The sequence below is a fragment of the Zasmidium cellare genome (assembly GCF_010093935.1).
Source record: "Zasmidium cellare ATCC 36951 unplaced genomic scaffold M409scaffold_15, whole genome shotgun sequence".
NCBI lineage: Eukaryota > Fungi > Ascomycota > Dothideomycetes > Mycosphaerellales > Mycosphaerellaceae > Zasmidium > Zasmidium cellare.
In genome coordinates, this window is record NW_022986959.1 from 404,967 (window position 1) to 427,268 (window position 22,302).

At 52.9% G+C, this 22,302-nt stretch overlaps 10 protein-coding genes across 10 annotated transcripts; 6 read left to right on the plus strand and 4 right to left on the minus strand.

Annotated features, from left to right (window-relative positions):
* Positions 1-857: 857 nt before the first annotated feature.
* Positions 858-2,219, plus strand: M409DRAFT_22286 (uncharacterized protein; the record flags this gene model as incomplete). Its single annotated transcript, XM_033806267.1, has 1 exon — positions 858-2,219. The coding sequence occupies one exon, from the start codon at positions 858-860 to the stop codon at positions 2,217-2,219; it is 1,362 nt and encodes a 453-aa protein (XP_033668367.1).
* A 1,284-nt stretch (positions 2,220-3,503) lies between these two features.
* On the plus strand, positions 3,504-5,180 carry M409DRAFT_22287 (uncharacterized protein; the record flags this gene model as incomplete). The annotated part of the gene is made up of 1 exon (XM_033806268.1): positions 3,504-5,180. One exon carries the CDS (start codon positions 3,504-3,506, stop codon positions 5,178-5,180), a length of 1,677 nt encoding a protein of 558 aa, XP_033668368.1.
* A 1,100-nt stretch (positions 5,181-6,280) lies between these two features.
* Positions 6,281-7,526, plus strand: M409DRAFT_22288 (uncharacterized protein; the record flags this gene model as incomplete). Its single annotated transcript, XM_033806269.1, has 2 exons — positions 6,281-6,757; positions 6,813-7,526. The coding sequence occupies 2 exons, from the start codon at positions 6,281-6,283 to the stop codon at positions 7,524-7,526; spliced, it is 1,191 nt and encodes a 396-aa protein (XP_033668369.1).
* Positions 7,527-7,898: 372 nt separating this feature from the next.
* On the minus strand, positions 7,899-9,027 carry M409DRAFT_36617 (uncharacterized protein; the record flags this gene model as incomplete). The annotated part of the gene is made up of 5 exons (XM_033810583.1): positions 7,899-8,238; positions 8,289-8,375; positions 8,428-8,752; positions 8,806-8,854; positions 8,908-9,027. 5 exons carry the CDS (start codon positions 9,025-9,027, stop codon positions 7,899-7,901), a joined length of 921 nt encoding a protein of 306 aa, XP_033668370.1.
* A 600-nt stretch (positions 9,028-9,627) lies between these two features.
* M409DRAFT_66041 (uncharacterized protein) lies at positions 9,628-11,452 on the plus strand (the record flags this gene model as incomplete). Its single annotated transcript, XM_033816765.1, has 4 exons — positions 9,628-9,727; positions 9,778-10,422; positions 10,473-11,093; positions 11,148-11,452. 4 exons carry the CDS (start codon positions 9,628-9,630, stop codon positions 11,450-11,452), a joined length of 1,671 nt encoding a protein of 556 aa, XP_033668371.1.
* Positions 11,453-11,547: 95 nt separating this feature from the next.
* M409DRAFT_22291 (uncharacterized protein) lies at positions 11,548-12,130 on the minus strand (the record flags this gene model as incomplete). The annotated part of the gene is made up of 2 exons (XM_033806270.1): positions 11,548-12,012; positions 12,062-12,130. The coding sequence occupies 2 exons, from the start codon at positions 12,128-12,130 to the stop codon at positions 11,548-11,550; spliced, it is 534 nt and encodes a 177-aa protein (XP_033668372.1).
* Positions 12,131-12,466: 336 nt separating this feature from the next.
* On the minus strand, positions 12,467-13,057 carry M409DRAFT_22292 (uncharacterized protein; the record flags this gene model as incomplete). The annotated part of the gene is made up of 2 exons (XM_033806271.1): positions 12,467-12,832; positions 12,893-13,057. The coding sequence occupies 2 exons, from the start codon at positions 13,055-13,057 to the stop codon at positions 12,467-12,469; spliced, it is 531 nt and encodes a 176-aa protein (XP_033668373.1).
* An 863-nt stretch (positions 13,058-13,920) lies between these two features.
* M409DRAFT_22293 (uncharacterized protein) lies at positions 13,921-15,096 on the plus strand (the record flags this gene model as incomplete). The annotated part of the gene is made up of 1 exon (XM_033806272.1): positions 13,921-15,096. One exon carries the CDS (start codon positions 13,921-13,923, stop codon positions 15,094-15,096), a length of 1,176 nt encoding a protein of 391 aa, XP_033668374.1.
* Positions 15,097-16,532: 1,436 nt separating this feature from the next.
* On the plus strand, positions 16,533-17,739 carry M409DRAFT_22294 (uncharacterized protein; the record flags this gene model as incomplete). Its single annotated transcript, XM_033806273.1, has 5 exons — positions 16,533-16,667; positions 16,726-16,739; positions 16,796-17,389; positions 17,443-17,606; positions 17,666-17,739. The coding sequence occupies 5 exons, from the start codon at positions 16,533-16,535 to the stop codon at positions 17,737-17,739; spliced, it is 981 nt and encodes a 326-aa protein (XP_033668375.1).
* A 2,785-nt stretch (positions 17,740-20,524) lies between these two features.
* M409DRAFT_66045 (uncharacterized protein) lies at positions 20,525-21,652 on the minus strand (the record flags this gene model as incomplete). The annotated part of the gene is made up of 1 exon (XM_033816766.1): positions 20,525-21,652. The coding sequence occupies one exon, from the start codon at positions 21,650-21,652 to the stop codon at positions 20,525-20,527; it is 1,128 nt and encodes a 375-aa protein (XP_033668376.1).
* Positions 21,653-22,302: the final 650 nt, after the last annotated feature.

Sequence of the window (22,302 nt, forward strand, 5' to 3'; positions counted from 1 at the left end):
AGATAGTACTGTGATGGAAAGACAGGTACGACAAGAGAGGCGGCCATCTGTGACTTTTATTCTCACCTCTGGGCAGGATATGAATTTCTCACGCGCACATGCGGGCGAATTTGCAGAGTCATTGCTGACTAGCTCCACGAGGACAACTTTCTCCGGGCTAGTATTACAGAACCATCCATCTTAAATGAAATAGAGTTAGCCTAAGCTCACCTGGTATAGCGCGCCACGCTCGTCGCTATAGACTAGTCAAGAATTCGATCTCACCTCCTGACTTTGCTGCACTCTCTCCGGACTTTAACAAACGTCCAGGCCACTATACATGCATACAGCTACCTAGTACGGGGGAGTCAGTTCTGAGATTCCAGCGCAGATTAGGTTGAATGTACCATGTACTGTCGAGAGGAGAGGCCAGCCTTTCGCGCTAGCGCTCCCAGCAGTCTGGTAAGTACCATGCTGACCCACGCGAAAATTAGTAGCAACAATACCCATTTCGACCAGCCCGGTCCTTCCGACAGACTGCGAGCACAAAGAGAAAACCCTAAGTTGAAAGCCTTCTTTGTGAGACCGAGCTAAGCAAATACAGTACCTGCTGCTTCTGAAAAGCCATGATCAGTGCTGCCGTCTCCTGTCAGCTTCTGGACGGTGGAGCTCATGAGCGTGGAACGCTCGATGGGACTTCGGCAAAGAGCGCCGCCTCATCGGCTTGTGATTCTGCTTTCTGTCCGGAATCTTCACCTCTTTTCAGGAAGGCACGGACCAACCGCAACACGCTCATGACCTCGAAATATAACTAATCTCTTATTCTATATACGGCCATTCCTCCAAACACCTCTTCCAGACCTGTCACCACCGGCACCATGAACCCAGTACAGGTGCTCGCATCGCGGCTGCGTCTCGCCAATGGCAACCTACACATCAAGCTCAGCAGAGACTCTCGCCACGATATCCTCGTCGACAAGGATATTGTCAAGGACGCTTGTCGAGCCCTCGAGCCACGTCTGCGATCTCGAGATGACCCTCGCTACATCGCCAAATTCGACTCCTCAAGCAAAGTCCTCCTTCCTGGCAACGACCAACCGACCAATGTCTTCACCATTGCGCTGAAGTTTATCGACAGCACATTCGTCCTCGAAGGCAGTACCTTTGAAGACATTCCCAGAGATATCGACAGCTACTGGTCCTTTGACCAATCTGTGCTCGCTATTGATTGGCCTGAGCCGAACTGCCGTCTTTCCCCTGTCAAGCACGACCCCGGGGACGCTACGATTGCACGACAATACATTGCCCTCTTCAACATCCTCCATGGTCGCCCACTAATCATTCGAGATCTGCCTCCTTACGACCTACCTCTCAAAAAGACCGAGCATTTGGACTGGCACGTCGAGTTCGTCGTTGAGATGTGCGCCAGGGCTGAGTATCTCGATTGTCTGCCTCGCATCACAAAGCCGATTCTGGATGCTCTGTTCTCGGAGCCTCTTTTCGGGCAAACCGTGGCGGAAGATCCAGCTCGATACCTCATCCTGGCCGAAAAGCTTCACAGCAAAGAGCTCTACTTCGACTGTCTTCGCCAGATGTTGGCCCGGCCCAATGACGAGGCTCACCGCCCATTCTTACTCGAACTTTTCGACATGACCGACTTTGACTTTACCGACTTCACCACTCAAAACCTCAAGTACCAGCAGCAAGCCATCCAGACTTTGCGACGTAATCTCCGTCAGCTGGAGTTATTCCAAACCTGGTCTAGAGATTGGGATGGTGTCAACAGAGACGACAAGTACACCACCTACTTGAGCAAAGCGAAATACGATCGACTCCCCAAGAACGTCCGCAAGAGTCCCGAGAAGAAGGTTGCTGCACAAGCCACAGCAAACTCAGCTGCAGCGATCGAGATGGTCGCTCGATCGCAATGGGGCCAGTACATGGCGCAGATGGAAGTTGGCGACCGCATCTTCATCAACAGATACAGACGTGCTTTACCAGCAGGTCCACTGTGCTATGCGATCCGCGATATCGAGAAGCACGCAGCCTCGAAGAATCCGTCTCTGCTCTTTGGAAAGGCAGCGGCCCGGCGACTTGCCAAGATCATGCATTTCGACGAGAGCTCCAATGTTGAGCTAGGGGAGGTTCTCAATGCCATCGTCCTGAAGGCGAATGACATTATCAAGGAGGCTCTCTCCCCGGACGTCATGTCTGACAGTAACGGCGAAACACTGGTCTGAGGACGCTCTCACTACGACGTGGACGAGTCGCACTGGACGTACTTGCCATGCGACGAGACCAAGGCGCCATGGGAGGAGGGTCATGAGCAACAGAGTATCAATGCTTCCGATGTCGTCTTCACGCCGGCAACCGAGGCTCAGCTTGATGCTATTGGCATCGACTACACAGTGCGCAAGGACGAGGACCAAGCAGGCAGGGACTGGACAGATTAGCACGAGACTGGGAAGAGATTGTTGACGTTGTGTCTGGAGAAGGGTACTCATATCAGATGCAGATATGGGTCGAAAGAAACCATGAGCGTGGCTGATGGCCCTGATCGATGGTCACAGGTTCCTGTCGCTGCGTGCTCTCTGACGAGGATTGAGGAGGCTAGGGACAATTCAACAGGGAAACCACTCAATCCCGGGCTAAGCGGCAGGGATTCACACTACTCCAACACACGGATGACTGGAACAGGTCTTGTATTGTTCTACATGTCTTCGTAGAGGTTGAACACAAACTCATCTTCCACTTCTACTGTTAATAGCCTGTCGTTTCGCAGATCTATGGGGGTTTCAAGCTACTGCATCCAACGTGAAATCATTTCAAAGTTGGTACCGTCTGCAGAGATAGCCAAAGCAGTCCACAGAAGCCTGTGAAGAATTGCTTGCTGTGATCCATCTTACACACTGGCCCTTCGATTGACCATTTCTATCGAGATGACAGACACTACTGAATCACTGGTTCATATCAATGACTCGATAATCATGATCTCCGAAGCCTATCATACCTATTGCCCTTCTTGATCTTCAAGCTGGCTCCCACAGCAGAGGCTCCCTTGGCATTCTCACACGCGAATACAGTCTTTGTCCCAAACAAAGCAACAGAACACTAAGCAGCTGACTTCGTTGTTCGCTCTTGCCTGGGTAGTCCTGTACCTTTCATGTACCGCTTTCTTCTCTAATGTACTGCAAAAGCAAGAGCAAACTTTCCCAGCCTTGTCTCTATACGCGGTAGTCTCTTCCATCATCATGTCCCTTCTACTCTCCCTGCCCTATGTCAAAAGCCTGTGAAGAAAGTGGGTCTTCACGTAGTGCACATGTGATTTTGAGCTGCAGCCTGGCAGCGGGTGAATCTCACAATGTCGTTCACGAGAACAGCATCAATTGGTTAGGACGCCGACGCACTGACCAATGGCAGCAGGAGCGCTCTTCTTTCCACATTTTATAAGACCGATCTCTTCCCCCTATACATCGACCTTGTTCTCTTCCTTACCTCTCCATCGTCGTGAGCTTCCAGTCATCATGCCGGCCCCCGAGGTACTGGCATCCGCACTTCGTTTCGCCTACGGCGATCTGCTGGTCAAACTCAGCCCTGATGGCACTTTGGACGTCCTCATCAGCAAAGCCGTGGTTGCGAAGAGCTGTCCAACCCTCGCATTCTGTTTGCGAACGATCGCAGACCCACAATACATCTCCTGGCTAGACAGCTCAGTGCCAGCGCAACTCCCAGACAGTCCTCATTCGATCGACCTCAGCACCCTCGCTTTAAGGTTCGTGGATGGCACCCTTCTCCTAGAGGGAACCGAGTTCGATGGCGTGCCGGAGCATGTCCTGTGTCGTTCATTCGATCACTCTTGCCTTTCGATTCCCGGTTGGCCTCAGCACACCTTCTCTTCCGAGCAGTACGGCAACACTTCGAACGTGCTTGTGGCCTGTCAGTATCTGGTGCTATTCAAGATCCTTCATAAGCAGGACTTCTCTCTCGACGATCTTGAGCCGTGGTACGACTCAGTCGACAAGGACAACATCGAGCGCTACCTGGATCAGGTCAGCGAGCTGTGCGCGAGAGCTGAGTATCTTGGCTGCCTACCACTCATTGCGAAGGTCCTCACTTCCAAGCTCTCTTCGTGTCCGTTCTTCTGGGAGACTATGGGCTCCAATCCTTTCAACCGCATGCTGCTGGGTGAGAAGCTACGCTCGAAAGAGATCTACTTTGACGCCTTTCGCCACTTCACGGCAAGCTCTCACGGAAAGAAGGAGAAGCTCGCAGGTCTTTCAGACTTTCTTGGGATGAGCCTGGCGAGTTTTAGCTCTTTGAACCAGTCAATGCGAGTCCAGCAAGCTATCGTGATCGAAGACCTTCTTAAGAAGCTCCGCCAGATGGCGCTTCCTAAGTCCAACACTCGCCCAAGTGACCGACAGAGCACTCACACCATTTTCTTGAACAAGGGCAAACCTGACATCGAAAGTTTCTCAAACAGCCAAAAGAACGCTGCAAAGGCGGAGTTCCTTGCCCGTGCACACTGGGCAGAGTACTATACTCAGCAAGAGATGGATTATTACATCGCTACAGATTATGGCGATGGACGCGGCCGCTTACGCAAGGCTCTCGCAGAAATTGAGGAATCGACAGCAGATGGCTCTGGTCATCTGGTGTTTGGGGCAACCGCCGTCACGGGTCTCGCAACAACTTTCAACTTGAAGGAAGACTCGATCAACCAACTCACGCATTTCCTGGGCCAGATCGTCAGAGTTGCGGACGCGAAGATTAAGCGCGCTTTCAAGACGAAGGAGGTAATCAGTGCACAAGGCGTGAGTGTGATTTGGCGCCGTGCAAGATTCGACGTAAACGAGGACTACTGGACTTATCTTCCGTATGACGAGAACGATGTTCCATGGGAGACAGATCCTGTGTGGGAAGAGGCTACACTCCAACGCGGCACGTTCGACTCCACTCCAGCCACGACTGCACAGCTCCAGACCCTCGGCATTGTCACGGCATCCGAGACCAACCCCGAGGAGCTGAAAGTCGACTGGGGAGCCGCCATGCCACCGGCAAGCGCTATCCCTCCGCCAGTCGCTGATGACACAGAAGATGCAAACGGGCCGGAAGAGAAGGAGAGACCCGCCATTCGAGAGATCGCGGATGTGCAGCCTGGACAGGATATGCAAAACATCAAGCCGTTCAGCGAATGGTAGAAGAGCGCAAACTCAGAATCACGGATGTGTGCATTGCACATCTCGCACTCGCAGACGACAAACCTCTTGCTGGGCGTCACGAGACACATCATCACAAAACTAGATTGAAACCATATCGACTTCTGCGCGGAGAGCGCGAACAGGGCAAGAATGGCATTCGACTCAACAGCGGTCCCTTGCTCGCAGAGCCCTCCGGGAATCTCAATACACTTAAACACTCCCTCGTGGATTGAAATTTCGGAAAAGCTGTGTTCAAGGCGTAGCGGTTGGGAAGAAAGCTTCCAAGGGCTTGCTCTTCAGGACGGCATCTCACACCACCGTTGACGGGTGGTGTAGTGTGAGCATCGGTTAGAATTCGAATCATTTGACATCTTCGAGCAAAACCATCCTCAAAAATGCGAAGTCAGACCTCTGCTCCACAGTGTCGTTCTACTCGCTCTCCTTGTTCTACGGGCTAACGCTGTATGGAGTTTACCCCCCGTGCTGTATTTCTAGGATGTCTTCGAACCATGACTTCAACTACGAATATCGCTGACAAAGGGCCTTCATTCATACGGCTGGAGTCTTTATGTCTTCTTTGAAAACCTCGGAGCAACGTTCTTTGTGATTTAAGCATGAAGCAAACGCTCTCTCCGATACCCACCATCCCCTACTTCACCCCTAGGAGTTCATGATAAAAGATCCATCTACCTACGGTCGTTCTGTTCCGAAGTGTGAAGGGTCTACATGTGCTAACATGTGACTGCCCTCACAGGTGTGAACACTGCCATGGCGCGCAACTATTCACAACCGCACGGTCATCAGGCCAACGCACTGGCTAGCAGCGACGTCGGCAATCTTCTTCTTGATCTAGAACTATTTCCTTGCCCTATACACTACCAGCCGTTCTGGCTTTCCGCGAAAAGCAACTTGACTGCTGAGAACTTCTCCCGCCCACACCACGCCTGACCGCACTCTACCCCTGAAACACTCAGCACTGACAATACTTCCAACACAGCACACTTTCTGAGAAGATTTGAGTGTTCTTCAGCGCGATTCCACTTCTGCCTAGCACTTCTGCTCAACTCGTCGACGCAAAGTCACCACTCCCCGTTGTCAACATGGCCGCTATGAACACTCTTGTCACCTCTCTCCGATTCGCCGACGGAGATCTCGTCATCAAACTAAGCGCTAACACTTCTCTCGACATTCTGATCCACAAGGACGTCGTCGCGAAGCACTGCAAGACTCTCGCACCAGCGCTTGGCAAGTGCGACATCTTCGACAAATCAATCGACATCAATATGCCCGGCAAGATCACCCCCATGAAGCTCTACTCGCTGGGCCTCAAGTTCGTAGATCGCACCCTGGTCCTTGAGGGCCAGAGCTTCCAGGGACTGCTGGACGAGCTATATGAGGACGCCGATGTCTTCGATCACTCCGTGCTGGCGACCGCGGACTGGCCAGATCCTTGCGGTGGCGTCTCGCAGACTGGCTATAACGCGCAGCGGAACGCAGCCCACCAGTACCTGCTCATCTTCAAGATTCTGTACGGCAAAAAGCTCTCTGGAAAAGACTTCGAGGATATCACCACCTGGGTCCTTCATCAGTGAACTGTGCGCTCGGGCAGAGTATCTTGACTGTCTGCCGCAGGTCGCTGCAGCTGTGGTGCGCTACCTGCACTCTTGTGAGAGTCTCTGGGCTTTCGTGGCAGAGGAGCCACGCCAGACCATGCTTCTCGCGATCAAGCTTCGAGACAAGGAGATCTACTTCCACTCAGTTAGGCACATGATCGCAGACCCGGAGCGCACCTACTGGTCCCAGTTGCTCGCCCAGCAAGAAGTCGGGGATCGCGTGTACGTGGAGGCCTGGGGCACGCGGAGATCCCAGCCAGCTGGACCTCTCAGCGAAGCACTGTCTCAAATCCAGCGGTTCGTGGCGATTGGTGAGCCAGCTATGATCCTCGGTCCAGATGTTGCGGGCGAGATCGTGACACAGTTCGGTCTTCCTCGTTGTTCCACGAAGGCCATCCATCGTCATTTGTGCAAGATTGTGGAGGACGCAGCTGAGGCGACCAAGAAAGCGTTCGTTGTGAAGGAGGAGAAAGATGAGCGTGGTAAGACCGTCACGTACCGTCAAGCTCGCCACGACTGCTGTGCAGAGTACTGGACATACCTTCCATGGGAAGAGAGCAAGTTCCCGTGGATGGACGAGAAAGAGTGGGATGCACTCCTTCCTTCCAGTGGTGGTCTCGACATGACTCCAGCTTCGAAGGAGCAGTTGGGCGTGGTCGACATCCAAGTCATCGAGGCTGACCCAGAAGAGTCAAGAGACGAAGGGTCTGGAGGACCCAGAGGAGTACTCTAAGGTGGACTGGGGAGTGGCAATGCCAGCAGTCGGGTCACCGAATGAGACCATCAAGGAGACGACGGACGATCTGGCGAACCTGAAGCTTTGCATGGACTGGTGAAGTATACAGCTCAGCGGTCACTGAGGATTGGAATGAAGACTTCGAATTTGATGAGATTCGATTACCTGATCATGGTCCCACTGCCAGGAGAAGTAGGAAATGGGAAATTCGAAGGCTCGTGGGAATTCATCGCTGAGAAGTAGAAGACGCAGCTTGGAAACCGGTGAGTCTTGTCTGCGATAGGTCAACAGACTTCAACCGAAAAACATCCGCATCATCAACATCGTTGACGTTTCATACTTTCACCCTCATGGTCACATTTACCCAGTTCACAACTTACTCTCACCCCCAGTCCTAACCAAAGCCCTCCCATTACTCAACACAACCTTCCCACTCTCCACGCTCGTAACAAACCTAACCTCCTCAAACCCATCCTCAAACTCACCAGTTCTCCAGATCTCCGTGACCAGCTTATCGCCCGGCTTGACAGGAGCTTGAAACCTCGCCGAGAAGTGGCGAAGGTTGGCTGGATCGGACTTGCCGACATTCTTGAGAACGGAGTGGGCGGCGATGTTGTACGTGAAGAGGCCATGCATGATGGCGCCGCCGAAGCCCATGGCTTTGCCTTGGTCTGCGGTGACGTGGAGGGGGTTGTAGTCGCCGTTGAGACTTTCTTGGGTGTAAGCGTTACGAGTCGCCGTGGGAGCGAGCTTACTCACCGATAGATCAAAGGAGTCTGAGTGGTGGTCTGGTGTGTCTCAACGCCATCTGGCTTTTTGTCCTTGGGCGGAGGGAAGCTGGCTGGACTTGGTCCTGCTCACATGTCAGCGGCCTGGCAAGGATGAGAGAATCCATTACTTGCCTTTCGGTCCTCCCCAATTGCCCTGCCCAATGAAGAAAGTACTGCCCACAAGCTTCACATACGGCTCTTTGCTTGCCTTCTCCCTGAGCACGGTCTCCTGCTCCAGAACAGTCCCAGCCTTGCCTTTGTCATAGACGCCAATGACTTTGGTCTGAAGTTCGAAAGACCTTCCTTCAGAACTGGCTGGCAAAGCCTTGTACCATGTCATTGCTCGATGAGCGTCGATGATGCGGTTTGGCTTCAACTCTGGCACTCCAGGGATTCGCTCAGAGATGACCGACTTGCCGAAATCGATGACATCTTGGGATGTTCCTTTGATTGCTACTCGTGATGTTAGCTGATGTCGCTCGTAAGAGATTGGCGAGCTGAAGTACGAAGAATGTTGGCGTAAGTCGGAAATGCTTGGAAGTTCGGGGCATTCTCCTGCGAGATCATCAGTCTACCATCTAGCAGTATTTGAACCCAAATCCACTTACAAACACAAAATGAAGCTCATCGATATCAGCCCCAATGCTCAAGGCAAACAAGAGAGAGTCCCGCTTGTTCCAGGTCACATCTTTAGGCTTGTGCTCGAAACCAGCCCCAGGGCCACTCATCTTGTCTGGTATTTTGGTAAGTGATAAGGCTGATTGCCGGTGGAAGTTTTACCAAGAATAGATGATGGGTCGGTGGTCGGTGTCATGATGAGAGTTGAATATGAAGGGAGGAGGGCTAGATGAATAATCACCAGTCAGCACCCTCGGTTGAGGAAAAGTAGGGCTGCGATCCGGCTGCCGAGAAGATCATGTCGTTGATGCTTTTCGTTTCGAGCGTGTTGATACTCCGTCGGATGGCGAATGTCTTCGACTCCGGGATGACTTGATATTTTCTCCCGTCCGTAAACTTCTTCCTGATATGCGTCGTTGTAGCGGTACTCGATCTCCTGCAAATCCTGATCCTGATCACTCACCCCTCGGCTCATCCGTGGAGCCCCCGAAGGATCATGCCTGCATCGAGCTAGCGGACCCACATGTCCGACTTCACTTCATCGCAGAACCTCCCTGCTATTCGCTCCAGGCTGACGTTGGACCACCATGCGGCTGAGTGGAGGGCGAAACAAAAGCCTGCCCAGCTGCAACAATCGGCTTGGTTCCTTTCGCTGCCTTTTTGACCGGGCTGGAGAAGCGCGATCGAGGAAAGAGGACTGAAGAGAAGAGATGCCGATCAGGTCGAAACACGCCGATGTGGTGATTCCTGATGTCGATACGTGGACTTTGCTGTTTGAGAGGAAGAACAGGCCTTTCCGCGATGACAAAGGTGAGCTCGATGGCCGGAAGACAGAGGATCCCAGACTGACACTCACACAGTAATCTTCCATGACACCATCTCTCCGAGAGAATACACATACGCGCACATCAAAGGCTCCGCGATAGGCTTCGGCCAGTCCCTCCGTAGTTCTTGGAATTGGCAAAAAGGCGACGTTCTGGCCATCTACTCGCCGAATGATGTCGACTACGCCACCATCGTTTTCGGGACTCATTGGGCTGGCGGCATCGTGACGACCGCGAATCCTGGATATACGGTCGATGAGCTGGCCCATCAGTTGGTGGATTCTAAGGCGAAAGCGATCGTGACGCAAGCGCCCTTGTTGAAGACGACGCTGGCTGCGGCGAGGAAAGCTGGAGTGAGAGAGAACAGGGTGATCCTGATCGGCCCGGATACCATCGACACACCAGTCCCGCATTATACGTCCCTGTCTGGATATCGAGTCTACGACGCAAACCAACATGTTCCGCGACCTTATCGAATCAACCCAAATGAGGATCTGTGTTTCCTGGTCTACTCGAGTGGGACCACGGGCAAACCGAAAGGCGTCATGCTGTCGCACAGAAACATCGTCTCCAATGTATTGATGTTGACTCGGCCAAATGAGGGATATCTGAGTTGCGGCGATGGTACCACTGGATCGGGAGACCGGACGATTGGCTTTCTGCCTCTTTTTCACATTTACGGCACGTCTGCACTTCTCACCATCATGATCCAAGTGCTGACTTTCTCGCAGGTCTAACCGGCGTCCTCCACTACTCCCTCCACCAAGGCATCGAGCTCTTCATCCTCCCCACCTTCACCCTCTCCGCCTTCCTCAACCTCGTTCAAACCCACCGAATAACCTACAACAATGTCGTCCCCCGCATAATCCTCGCCCTCGCCAAAGACCCATCCGTCGCCAACTACGACCTCAGCAGTCTCAAGATGCTCGTATCCGCCGCTGCGCCTCTGACGAAAGATCTCGTTGACTTGCTTTACGACCGACTCAAGATACCCGTCAAGCAAGCTTTTGGCCTTAGCGAGACTTCTCCCGGAACACATCAGCAAGAATGGGATGAGTGGAACGTCGGTATTGGCTCGATCGGTCGTCCTGCACCTAACGTTGAGACCAAGATTGTCGACGTTGGGAATCTGTCCGAAGTAGACCCCAACGAAGTCGGCGAGCTCTGGGTGCGAGGTCCGAATGTCTTCAAGGGGTATTTGAACAACGAGAAGGCAACGAGGGAGGCGTTGACGAGTGATGGATGGTTTCGGACGGGAGATGTTGGGTATGTGGATGAGAGGGGATTGTGTTTCATCACGGATCGGATCAAGGAATTGATCAAGTTCAATGGGTTTCAGGTTGCGCCTGCTGGTATGTACCGTGCTTCGTTTGTGAGGTTGTAGTCGTGCTGACGATGTGCGGTAGAACTTGAGGGTCTTTTGACTTCCCACCCGACCATCAAAGACGCAGCCGTGATTGGGGTGTACTCCAAGGAGCTCGCCACAGAACTTCCGAGGGCGTATGTTGTGCTGGATGGTGGGATTGACAAGTCATCGACGACCGCTGATGAGATTGCGACTTGGTTGAGCGAGCGAGTCGCAAAACACAAGCGGCTTCGAGGAGGTGTCCGGTTCATCAATGCGATTCCTTCTTCTGCGACTGGGAAGATCTTGAGAAGGGAGCTGAAGGTACTGGCCGAGAAGGAGGGCGAAGCGAAGGCGAAGTTGTAGGGTTTCAACTCTCTCTATCTCCGCAAATCGAGGTCTTTCCAGGGCATGGTGCTGCTGTATCTGCCATTTGATGGTCTTGTTGCGATGGGGGTTCTTCATGGTCCACTGTCTTCGCTCTCGTTGGTCTCGGCCGCCATCGGGGCCTCCGTATTCTCCTCATTTCCGACCTGCTGGCCTCCGTTCTCCTCGCCACCAACCTCCTGATTCCCTTCCATCTGCTCCTCATTCTCCTCGTCCTCGTTCTCTCCATGACCCTCATCCTGACTTCCCATCCTCGCCCTCATCTGTCTCTTCGTCTCATACTCCACCAACCTCCTCATGTCGTCCATCTCCAACGGATACCGACACATGGGGCAATCGCCCCCCTCGCTCACGACCTTCACGATACAGTCCCTCCCAAAGATGTGTCCCCAGATCGTCTCCACCGGCTCGTGGAGGTCCTCCAGGCAGATCTTGCACTCGTTGTCTTCGAGCTGCTCCAGGCGGCGGCGGGCTTCGCGGAGGACACGCATGTTGATGAGATGGACGCGACGGATGTCGGGGCGTGTTGGGGGAGGGTACTGCGGGTGTTAGCATGAGCGAGGAGATGAGGATGGGAAGGTGACTTACTGGCGGCACGTCCCAGCGAGAGTTGGTTCGGCGGGGAGGGGCAGCGGGGGCAGAGTCGGAAGACGACATTCTCTCTGCAAATGAACAACTGACCAAGGGACGAAAGGCGGCGATGCGTGATTTGAAAGGCCTTGTTGTTTGGGGAGGAAGTCGAGAAATCGTAGAGAAGTTGGGAAACAAACGCCGCCACCACGTGATGCGCTTGGGGCGCTTCAGGGGTCCACGGCTTCAAGCGCAGACAAGTAGGATAAGATCGCTAGCATCCTGAAACCCTCTACAGACTGGACATGTCCAATTCGCCCGTACTCAAGGACTCACGCAATCCAAGCAGAAGACATGCGAGCAATTCGTGCTGACGGGGTTCACGTACTCCTCCGTGCAGATTGGGCACCTGTTCTCCGTCAACTAGCGCAGGAGGCGGGAAGTCCTGTTGTGACCTTCGTCATCCTCCATCGGACCGGAAGGATCTGGACGGGAGACGATCTCAAAATCAAGTCGGATGAGATGTTGGGAGCCTTCGATTGCCTCCACGTTCACGCCCAACGCCGGGTGGAGGAAGGACTGTTCTGAGGAAGATTCTGCCTCCATCAGACTGTAAAGTGGCCGTGTACCAAGCGGCAACCGCAATTCTCCGTTTGGACCTGGATGGAAGCCGTAGCTCGCAAGTTCGCGGAACATGTCCTCGGGGATTCGGCTGGCATGGTAGCGAGAAAAGGTTATGGAACTCCTGATGTGAGGAACAGATGCAGCTGGAGGGCGATTAGGGAACGGCTGTGGGTTGTTAGTGTTGGAGGTCGGCATAAAACGACAAGCAGATTGAGGGAGACTTACTGGCTCCATTGACACTTCATCCAATCTCGAACTTTCAGCCTGACTGCTTGGCGAGATGTCCATCGGATCAAGACGCTCATTGACCAGAGGCGGTCCTTCGAGCTCACTGGAGTCTGCTCCCGACCAGGCGTCACTCGCTGGTTCTTCGTTGTTGGTTCTTAACATTGTGCCATCTTTGATTGGTTCTGGTCAGATATCCTGGAGGAAAGGACTTGGAAAGGCCTTTATATCTTGGGATAGATGGTGTTTGTGAGTCCCACTGAGATTCGTGCTCAGGGCTGTCTTACGAGCACCATAGCAAGACATGACTAGGTGTTTCGAGTCAAGACTCGATGAAAGTATGGGCGAGACGTATTCTCCTATTTAGACGAGTCTCAGACACAGCAGTGCTCTCCTTGAGAGAATGTCTAAATGGTGAGACATGTCTCATTCCGTTAGAAGACCCCAGTATCACTCTAAGAGACCGAGGACGACAACCATGGAGTCGAAGATGGGTTTGATGGCAAGCACCTGTTACAATAGTCTCGAGAGATTGATACTCCATAGCATCGCTACCTATGCTCGAGCTGTTGAAATTGTCTCGGCATAGACTTGGAGTTGAGGGCCATAGTCATATCACTTCGTGCACTGATTCATTTTGTGGATCGCAGTGCCTTCCACGAGGGACATGAGCAGTTTCAGCGGACTTCAAATACTGCTCAGAGTAGGCTGAAGATCCATTCAGTGAGGATCACAGGGCCCAGAATGGAAAAGGGAGAGGTCAAACGGGAGTTTACATGATGGACGGATCAGACGCATGCTGCCATGTATGTGCATAAAATGGTGCCAAGAATCCATACTCTCGCGCCTTCCACGTTTGTTTACCTTTCACTGTTTGGTCTTATTGCTTCACTTCCGCTTTCACTTCTCTCTTTACTATTCGCATCACTCCCGACATCACTTCGCAGACAAGACCACATACTTCTACCTTCACTACTTACATTACGCCTACCTTCACTCCTCACATCACCACCAACAACACCGCAACCATGGGCGGCTGGCAGCTGAAGCTCTTCTGCTGCGACTTGGACCTCGACCTCGTCCAGGAGCTCAACGGGGACTGCGGCCTGTACGACCTCGAGGTCAGGCACGGCCGCAAGGGCCTCAAACCCGGCACTGGCACCCTCCGCCAGGATGAGCACCGTCTCTGGGCCGCCAAGTCGAAGGCCATCAAGGAAGAGGACGTCATGCCCCGCCCAGAGCTGCCAAAACAGGACGAAGAGAACGAGACGCCAATCTCCTACTCCCTCTTCGAGAAGCTCTGCTCCCACACAGATCGCGTCCGCGCACATCTCGACACCACCGGCGCCCTCGAAAAGCAGTTCGAGAAGCTCCACCACGAAGCCAACACCTCCAACCCCAACTGGACTCGCGACCCATATGGCCCTGGATATCGTCTTTGCATCCTCGGCGCCTGCGGAATGACACTCGGCGCAAAGATCTCGACCCGGCACAAGAACGTCATGCGCAAGTACTACAAGGACTGTGGCCTCATGCGCGATGCCATGACCCAGATCGAAGCCGCTCTGGACCCAGCCACCGGCTACAAAGACGGCACGCCACACGACTTCGGCAGCCCTAGCCAGCAAGAGAACATGGCAAATGGAGGTGCTCCAAAGGAGGACCTCATCTATCCCGGCTGCGGCATGGCCAACGTGTGGGTGCCGGACCACAGCCGCAAGAAGAGCGAGATGAAGCTTGCTCATGAGAACGTCATGATGGGCATCGCCTACCACCAGCCCAACGTCGAAGACCTCGCCCAGACTCTCGCCAGCCTCTTCTTCGATCCATCCGCCAATGCTCGCACGGCCATCTCCTCCACCAAAGCAGATTCCAAGCCACAAGACTTCATGGAGACAGCCCGCGAGCTGATCAAAGACTACAAGCCGCTGCGTCCTGCCCGGAAGCACGATGATGGAGAGCCTTTCGACCCAGAGGAGGTCACTTCTACGAAGGAGAAGTGCAGAGGGTGCAGAGCTGAGACCACTAAAGCTGGCAAGCCACTGCTCTCCTGCGGCAAGTGCAAGATCGCCAAATACTGCAGCATGGCATGCCAGAGGAAGGATTGGAAGGAACACAAGCAAATGTGTGGTATTTCGGATCTGTTGGAATTGGTGAAGAAGCTGGGCACGGACGGTGTGGTGTCCTCCATGAAGCCGACCTAGTTTCATCTTACTATCCCAAGGAATAGGATCGCCACTGGAGTGGCAGGCAAGGTGTTGATGGCTGGGATGTTCGTTGGTTCGTGGAGATAGCTGCCAGAATAAGATCAAGAGTTGGGCACGAAATTTCCAGAGCGCCGATGTCTTCTTGTTCTCCATCTCTGTCTTGTCCCCATGGCTGTGATCTCCACCAGAGCGCCAATGTTACTGCAAGCAGCTGGGAAGTTCGGTAAGCGGTGGAGATAACCTGCTAAATGAGATGAGGTGCCGCGCTTTCCAGAGTGCCATAGTCTTTTCCATTCTATCCTCGAATTTCATCTTATCCCCGTAGATACCGTCTCTACTAGAACGACAACGTCGTCGTGGAGAGCTAGGATGCTCGTTCGTCCTCGGAGATAGATCGCTAAATGAGTTGAAGTGGCGTGGCCTCCAAAGTGCTATAGTCTTTCTCACTCCAGCCTCGAGGCTCGTCTTATCCCCGTACCTATCAAGGCAACCAGAGCTGCAACGTTGCTGCGGATGGCTGGGATGCTCGTTCATCCGTGGAGATAACTTGCTGAATGAGATCAATATCTATTAGCGTATTCTTTCTAACGTGCTTCAGTCCTTGCCCTTCCCGCCTTAGTTTGTTCGATCTCTCTCACAGATCTCTGCCGTACGCTCATCCAATGACGATGCGTTGAGACGTTCTCATACTCAAGAATCAAGTCCCCAGTCGTCGAACTATCCCCGAAACGAAAATTGGCATGTCCAGAATCTTGGAGGTTGTCGCTGAACGATTTTGCATTCTCTCGCCAGTCGTCGAGATATGCCGGGGAGTAGTGGTGGTCGTAATCATCAGAGATGATTCCCGTCAGACAGAACTCAGCTCGTCGCTTGCCGTTTTGAATTCTTGGTGTGTCTGTTGAGACTGCAATACAGTGAGTGTGTTGAAAATCGCCCATCAAGCATTGGCTCAGTGAAACTGTCCTGTTCGAGGGTCTGTCTTTTGCTAGTTCGCAGATCACATGCAGTCCAATACTCCCACGCCACACTTCGCTCCAACTACCTTCAAGGCATACTCCTTCCATGGAATCCAGCGTCGGGAATCTAGCACTTGAGATCGATGCGAATGTGTACAGAACATGCCATTTTCCAACAGTAAATCATATTTGCAGCTTGCATTTGACAAGAAACCATTGCACCTGTGTTTACGATGAGGTCAAGACTGACTTTAACCACCGGCAAAGATGATGGGCCTGAATTTTGCCTGAATGGGAGACCCTGCAGGATGATCATCATTGGCGGAAAAACCATCATCCCGCCCCGGCCCCACAGTGACGTCTGGAGAAGTTTCTTCACCCACAGTATCGAGACACCACATCAACCATATATCACACGACACCTCCTCAATTACAAGACAACCATCAATCAATCGAAACCTCCAAATCACCGCCAATATGTCTCTCGGACGAACCGTCGCTCTCAACACCGGGGCCAAGATCCCGCTTCTTGGATTTGGAACCTGGCAGGCGGAGCCAGGTCAGGTTGGCGCTGCAGTTTACGAGGCTCTCAAGGCTGGATATCGCCATTTGGTAGGTTGAATATGGCATTGGAAGTATTGTGATCTAGAGGCTAACATCAGTTTCCCAGGACTTGGCCAAGGTGTACGTTGAATCGACATTCCACTCCAGCATCAAACCACTGACGTAACCGCCACCAGCTACGGCAACCAGAAGGAAATCGCCCAGGGTATCAAGAAGGCCCTCAAAGAAGTCCCCGGCCTCAAGCGTGAAGATTTGTTCATCACCTCCAAGCTCTGGAACTCGCAGCACCGCCCCAAGGATGTCCCCTCAGCACTGGACGACTGCCTGGCGGAGTTAGAACTCGAATACCTCGATCTCTACCTGATGCATTTCCCAGTCGCGTTTGACTCATCCAACCCCAACACCGAGCTCTTCCCGTTGAAGGAGAACGGCGACGTCAAGATGCTCGATGATGTTTCTGTCGTCGACACCTGGAAGGCCTTGACTGAGCTGCCAAAGGAGAAGGCCCGCGCTGTCGGTGTCTCCAACTTCGGTGTTGACCATCTCGAGGCTGTGATCAAGGCCACCAATGTCGTCCCTGCCGCCAACCAGGTCGAGCGTCACCCTCTGCTGCCTCAGCGTGAGCTCATCGACTACGCCCAGAAGAAGAACATCCACATCACGGCGTACTCCGCATTCGGCAACAACATGTTCGACAAGCCTCTTCTCATCACCTACCCCGAGATCACCAAGATTGCGGAGAAGATTGGTGCTACGCCCGCACAGGTCATGTAAGATTCTCCAGCACTCCCGCTGATATCATTTTTGCTGACGATGACGACAGCCTCGCCTGGGCCCAAGAAGGCGGCCACAGCGTCATCCCCAAGTCCGTCACTCCATCAAGAATCGCATCGAACTTCAAGGAGGTCGAGATTTCCAAGGAGGATCTTGCCGCCGTCAACAAGCTCGGCGACAACCCAGTCCGATACAACATCCCATACATTGCCAGTAAGTGTCGGCTCAAAGATGGACACCGATGTAAACATCGTAACTGATCATCTCCATAGACAAGCCCCGCTGGCCAGTCGACCTCTTCAGCACCCCCGAAGAGAAGGACGCTCCGCACAAAGTCATCGTCTAGATCGATTTCTCGTCCAGATCAGTGTCCTGCATGGCGAGAGTTCAGCACCCAATCCTGTGGCTGCTGGATAATGGTAACATGACCCATGACTTGCATTGCTCCGGAGTGCAAACAACATTCAGATTCGTGGAAAACCAGATAGACTTATAGAAGGCTTTTGGAAGCGATCGTAGTTCATGCTCCCAGCTTTCATGCTAACAGATCTGGACTTCGGCCGCAGAGGCAGCATCTCGAGAATTGGAAGTTTTCTCCTGACCTCGACCACACTGCCTTTTCCCTTGTTATACAGCAGAAGCTCAGTGAAGATGAGACTGTGAGAGTAACTGCTGCATTCGTGCACACTTTTGTTGCTAACTTACCTGGAGTTCGGATGCGGCTGCAGTGGCACCATCCCGATAATGGGAAGTTCTCCCCTGTCCTCGATTGTAAAGCCCTTTCCCTTGTTATACAACACAAGCTCAGTGAAGATGAGATTTTGAGAGTAGTTGTCGCATTCCTAGCGTAACCAGGACTCGTCTCCGTTGGTCGACGGGGATAGTAGGCTTCGCCTGAACTGTATCCTGCTCTATGACCTTCACGAGACTCCATCGTCTCTCGATCGTTGCTTCGAAACTTGGTGTTATTATCGTTGCTCGTGCAGGACGAAAGAAAGTCATCGACTTTATGTACTTGCGGACACGGCAGGTGGACATGTCTGGGATGTGGAGGGGAATGATCATGGTTAGACCTCCCGTAAGAGAGTCTTGCGCAAGAGGGTTGATGATGATGTTTTCGTAGTGTTCTAGTGAAAGTTCTGGCGCGGCACGGGGAGGTTGTAAGTGTTATGAGGTGGAGAGAAACGAGCCAAGTATGAGTCCGGTCCAAAGCACTGGCAATTGTTTGCAAACGCTGCACCAGCCAGCAACTGCGTGAACAACTGAGCGTGCGGTGATCGATCTTTTGATGGCGGAACGATCTTAGCAGGTTTCAAAGACAAAATAGAAGACCTCTACTATATGTCGTTCAAATGGTAGAAATGTTAAATTCGATTTAACTCTAAGAATGCAAAAGGGGCTGCTAGCTGGCATCCTCCTCAAATGGAACACCAGCAAACAAAAGGATAAGGACAAAACATTGAGAACTCTCGTCCACGTGCTCTACTAATACTACTCGGCTACTTGCGAGTTGAACCAGTGCGCACTGCCTTCCGTTGTGAGTCTCCCACCGCCACCTCAAAGCCGCGTTTCTCGGGCAGACTTCCACTTACCTCACCCCAACCATCTTCAACAAATCGCACCCATTCTCTTCTCTATCTAATATTCAACCCTAAAATCAAATAGATCGATCTCAACCTGCCTCATCAAATCAAGGATCGAACAGGTCTGATGTCCAATTCAATCCATTTGATAACGCGAATATGACCCTGACTCGAACCCGGGCCGTTCAGAAATCATGCACGAAAAACAAAAAGCGAAGAGTGGACTGCCGCTTGCCCACGGAACCTTACCTTTCGGATTTGGTAGCTACCTCGCTGAGGGAGGAGGATTTGAATGGACTTATTTAGCTTCACTTTTTGGTCGGGGGAGGTTCGGGGAAAATGATTTTGCTGGCACTCGACAGAACAACTACCAGCACCATCTACAGCGGAAATAAACTGGTCTTGAACGTTAGTCGCCCTCGCTATTTTATATCTTCAGCTGGTGAATGTCGAGCTTTGCACCATGCAGACTGCTATCTGCGGCAGCATCGCGAGTCCACGCAAACGCTGTCAAGAAGATTCCACAATGTGGCGCTTGTACATCAGCTTTACGGCCATTTTCGTACATCTATGCACACCGATATGGTATAACATCGAAGATCAGGACTCGGATCCCTCGCGTTCCAGCTCTCACGATGCGTACGACCTGCCCCAGCAACCGTCAAATCCCAGCTTATATAAAGCCTCTGACTCCCACAGAGACTCTGAAAGGCACAGCCAGCCGACCAGATCACTCATACGCGTGGAGAAGACGCACGGCCAGGCGTTCCGACGCAGCGCGAGACGTGCTCAGGGAAACTCAGAAGAGCGCTGACTCGGTGCATTCGTCATTTACCAGGGCTTTCGCATAGCAGCCGTGCGATGGAAGGGAGGCGCGAAAGGAGCTCTCACGAGGCATGACTATGCGGAAGACACTTGTTGCCGTCCAGACTTGGGCAAACGTCTCTCCGATGCTGAGCGCATAGATCACACCACGAATGACATCGTCAGCCGCGGCGCTTCACGGCTACAGACTCACTCCGTTCGCTCCACCGGGGCTCGTCACTCCTGGAGCAGCCACGTAGGCTAGCACAGACTGGCCGTTGTCAAGTTCGGTTAGTTGACGGCAGACCATTGGATTGTTGACTTGATTGGGTGGATCGAGTAAGATGTGCAGGGAGAAGGAGGCAAATCCCTCTTTATGGAACTTTCTTGAGAGCTGCTCAAAAAGACATCGTTGAAGAGCCTTATCAAAGAGGCATAGGAAGCGTCTGAGCAGGAACTCGCTCACAGCAAGGAGAGAGTCGCTGAACAGCGAGACGATGCCGAAGAGAAGTTTCCGCCTTCACCGAAGCAGGCCAGATCATCATCGAGGTTCGGTGTTCTCGACTCCGAGCAGCAAGTCAGGACTACGCGAGAAGCTCGAAGATATTCAAGCTCGACGCAAAACCAGATGTGGGGGCGAGGGGAATTGAGAGGGAGATGGGGAGTCGTGTGGGATTCTTCTTGGGGACTGTATTTGGCAGGACCTTGCATTGGTGCTCTGTTCGCAGGTTCTTAGATTGTCTTCTACAAATGCTTCTCGAGAATCGCTTTTACTTTTTCCAAGGGTAGCGCTTCCACTCTGTGCTCCTCGAAACCGACCGTCGTCTCCGCCATGCATAGTGCATTGTATATCGATTCCTCCGTGGCGTCTGACGCAGCTTCAAACAGACCATCGATCGAGAAGTCGCTCAACGCCTCGGGAGTATACACTCGCGCTTGTTGCGATGAACCATCTTCTGGTCGGAGTGGGACTTCGTTGGCCGTTGAGAAGGCGAGGAAGATGTCTCCCGAGGAATTGAACCCGTGACCGCCGACCCTGGCCAGGCCGACTGTGGCTCGTTTGGCGATGCGTTGGAGTTGGGTTGGATGCAACGGAGCGTCTGTGGCGATAACGACGATGATGCTGCCGTCTTTCCTGGCTTCATCTCTTGCTACTTCGTCCGCCGCGGCGCTGATCAAATGCTTGCCCACAGGGACGCCGCCGATTCGAAGATGCTGTTTCCGGCCGTAGTTTGCCTGCACAAGCGCTGCGATGGTATACGTCTTCGGCTGTCCCGTTGCATCCACACTCTCGACAAGCCGACTGCTGCTCCCCGTCCCACCCTTGAAGTGATGGCACATCATCCCCGTCCCGCCACCAACATTCCCCTCCCTCACCCTCTCCGTCGAAACACTCTCCAACCCCCTCACAACATCCTCCGTCTTGATCGGAAACTGCGTCACATCATTCAAATACCCATCATACGTCTCCGCAACCACAGGCAAAACATCATAATGACTCGCCGGACCCGCCTCGCCCACACTCTTGATGGTGTACTGCTGAATGCCCTGATACGCCGCCCCGATATTGAACGATCCCGTAATACAGATGGGGGAATGCAGCATTCCCGATTCGTTGATCCAATGGCTTCCGGTTAGTTCGCCACAGCCGTTGAAGCCGAAGACGCTGGCGTAGCAGGCTTTGTGGTACCAGTCGTCGCGGGGCGTGATGCATGTCACGCCGGTGTTGATGGTGCCCTTTTCGTTGTGAGATTCTTGCGTGTGGACTTTGACGCCCGGGACGTCTGTGAGGGAGTTGAGGGGCCCGGGTTTGAAGTGTCCGAGGTCGAGGTGTGGGATGAGGTCGCGGATGCGCATGCGTTGGGAGGACATAATTCTGGTAGTGTGTTTCTGGTCTTTTGCTTGCGTTGAGGTTTGGAAGAGGATATGGGTGTTGGAGTGAAGTTGAAGTGAAGCTCTTTGGGGCTGAAAGACAGAAGCATTCGAGCGCGAACTCCGAATGCCGATGTGCGGAGCTGGGGAGACGGCTTACCTCATCTGGCAGTTGTGAGAAGTATTCCAGGCAATGCAAGAAGCATTTGTACTGAACAACTGCCGTCAAGATGGATTGTATCAATCGTTTTGGGGTACATTGGTACTGTGCCGGAGTTGATCACACATCGTTGCTCAGACAAAGAGGTCGCGAGCAAGCACGAGCTTCCGGAGGCTTGGTTTGTTCGAACAAAGCCCATCATCGAGCTCTAGCACAGCAAAGAAAGCAGCTTTCTGACCTATACAGCTCGAGCGTGGGGCTTGGAGCGAACGGGCGACATTTTGATAACACGTCTCACACAGATGGTTCTCAAAGAAGAGGTGAAGTCGAAGACAGGGAACATTATTCCCGGCCCCTATTCCCAGCTCCGACTCAGGCCGATCGAATCCAGCCCTACAATGCACGACGACTCCACATCAAAACAATCCATCAACGCTGGACAACAGACCGTCAACGCCTTCACATCGACAACTCGGCTCCGGCTCGTTTC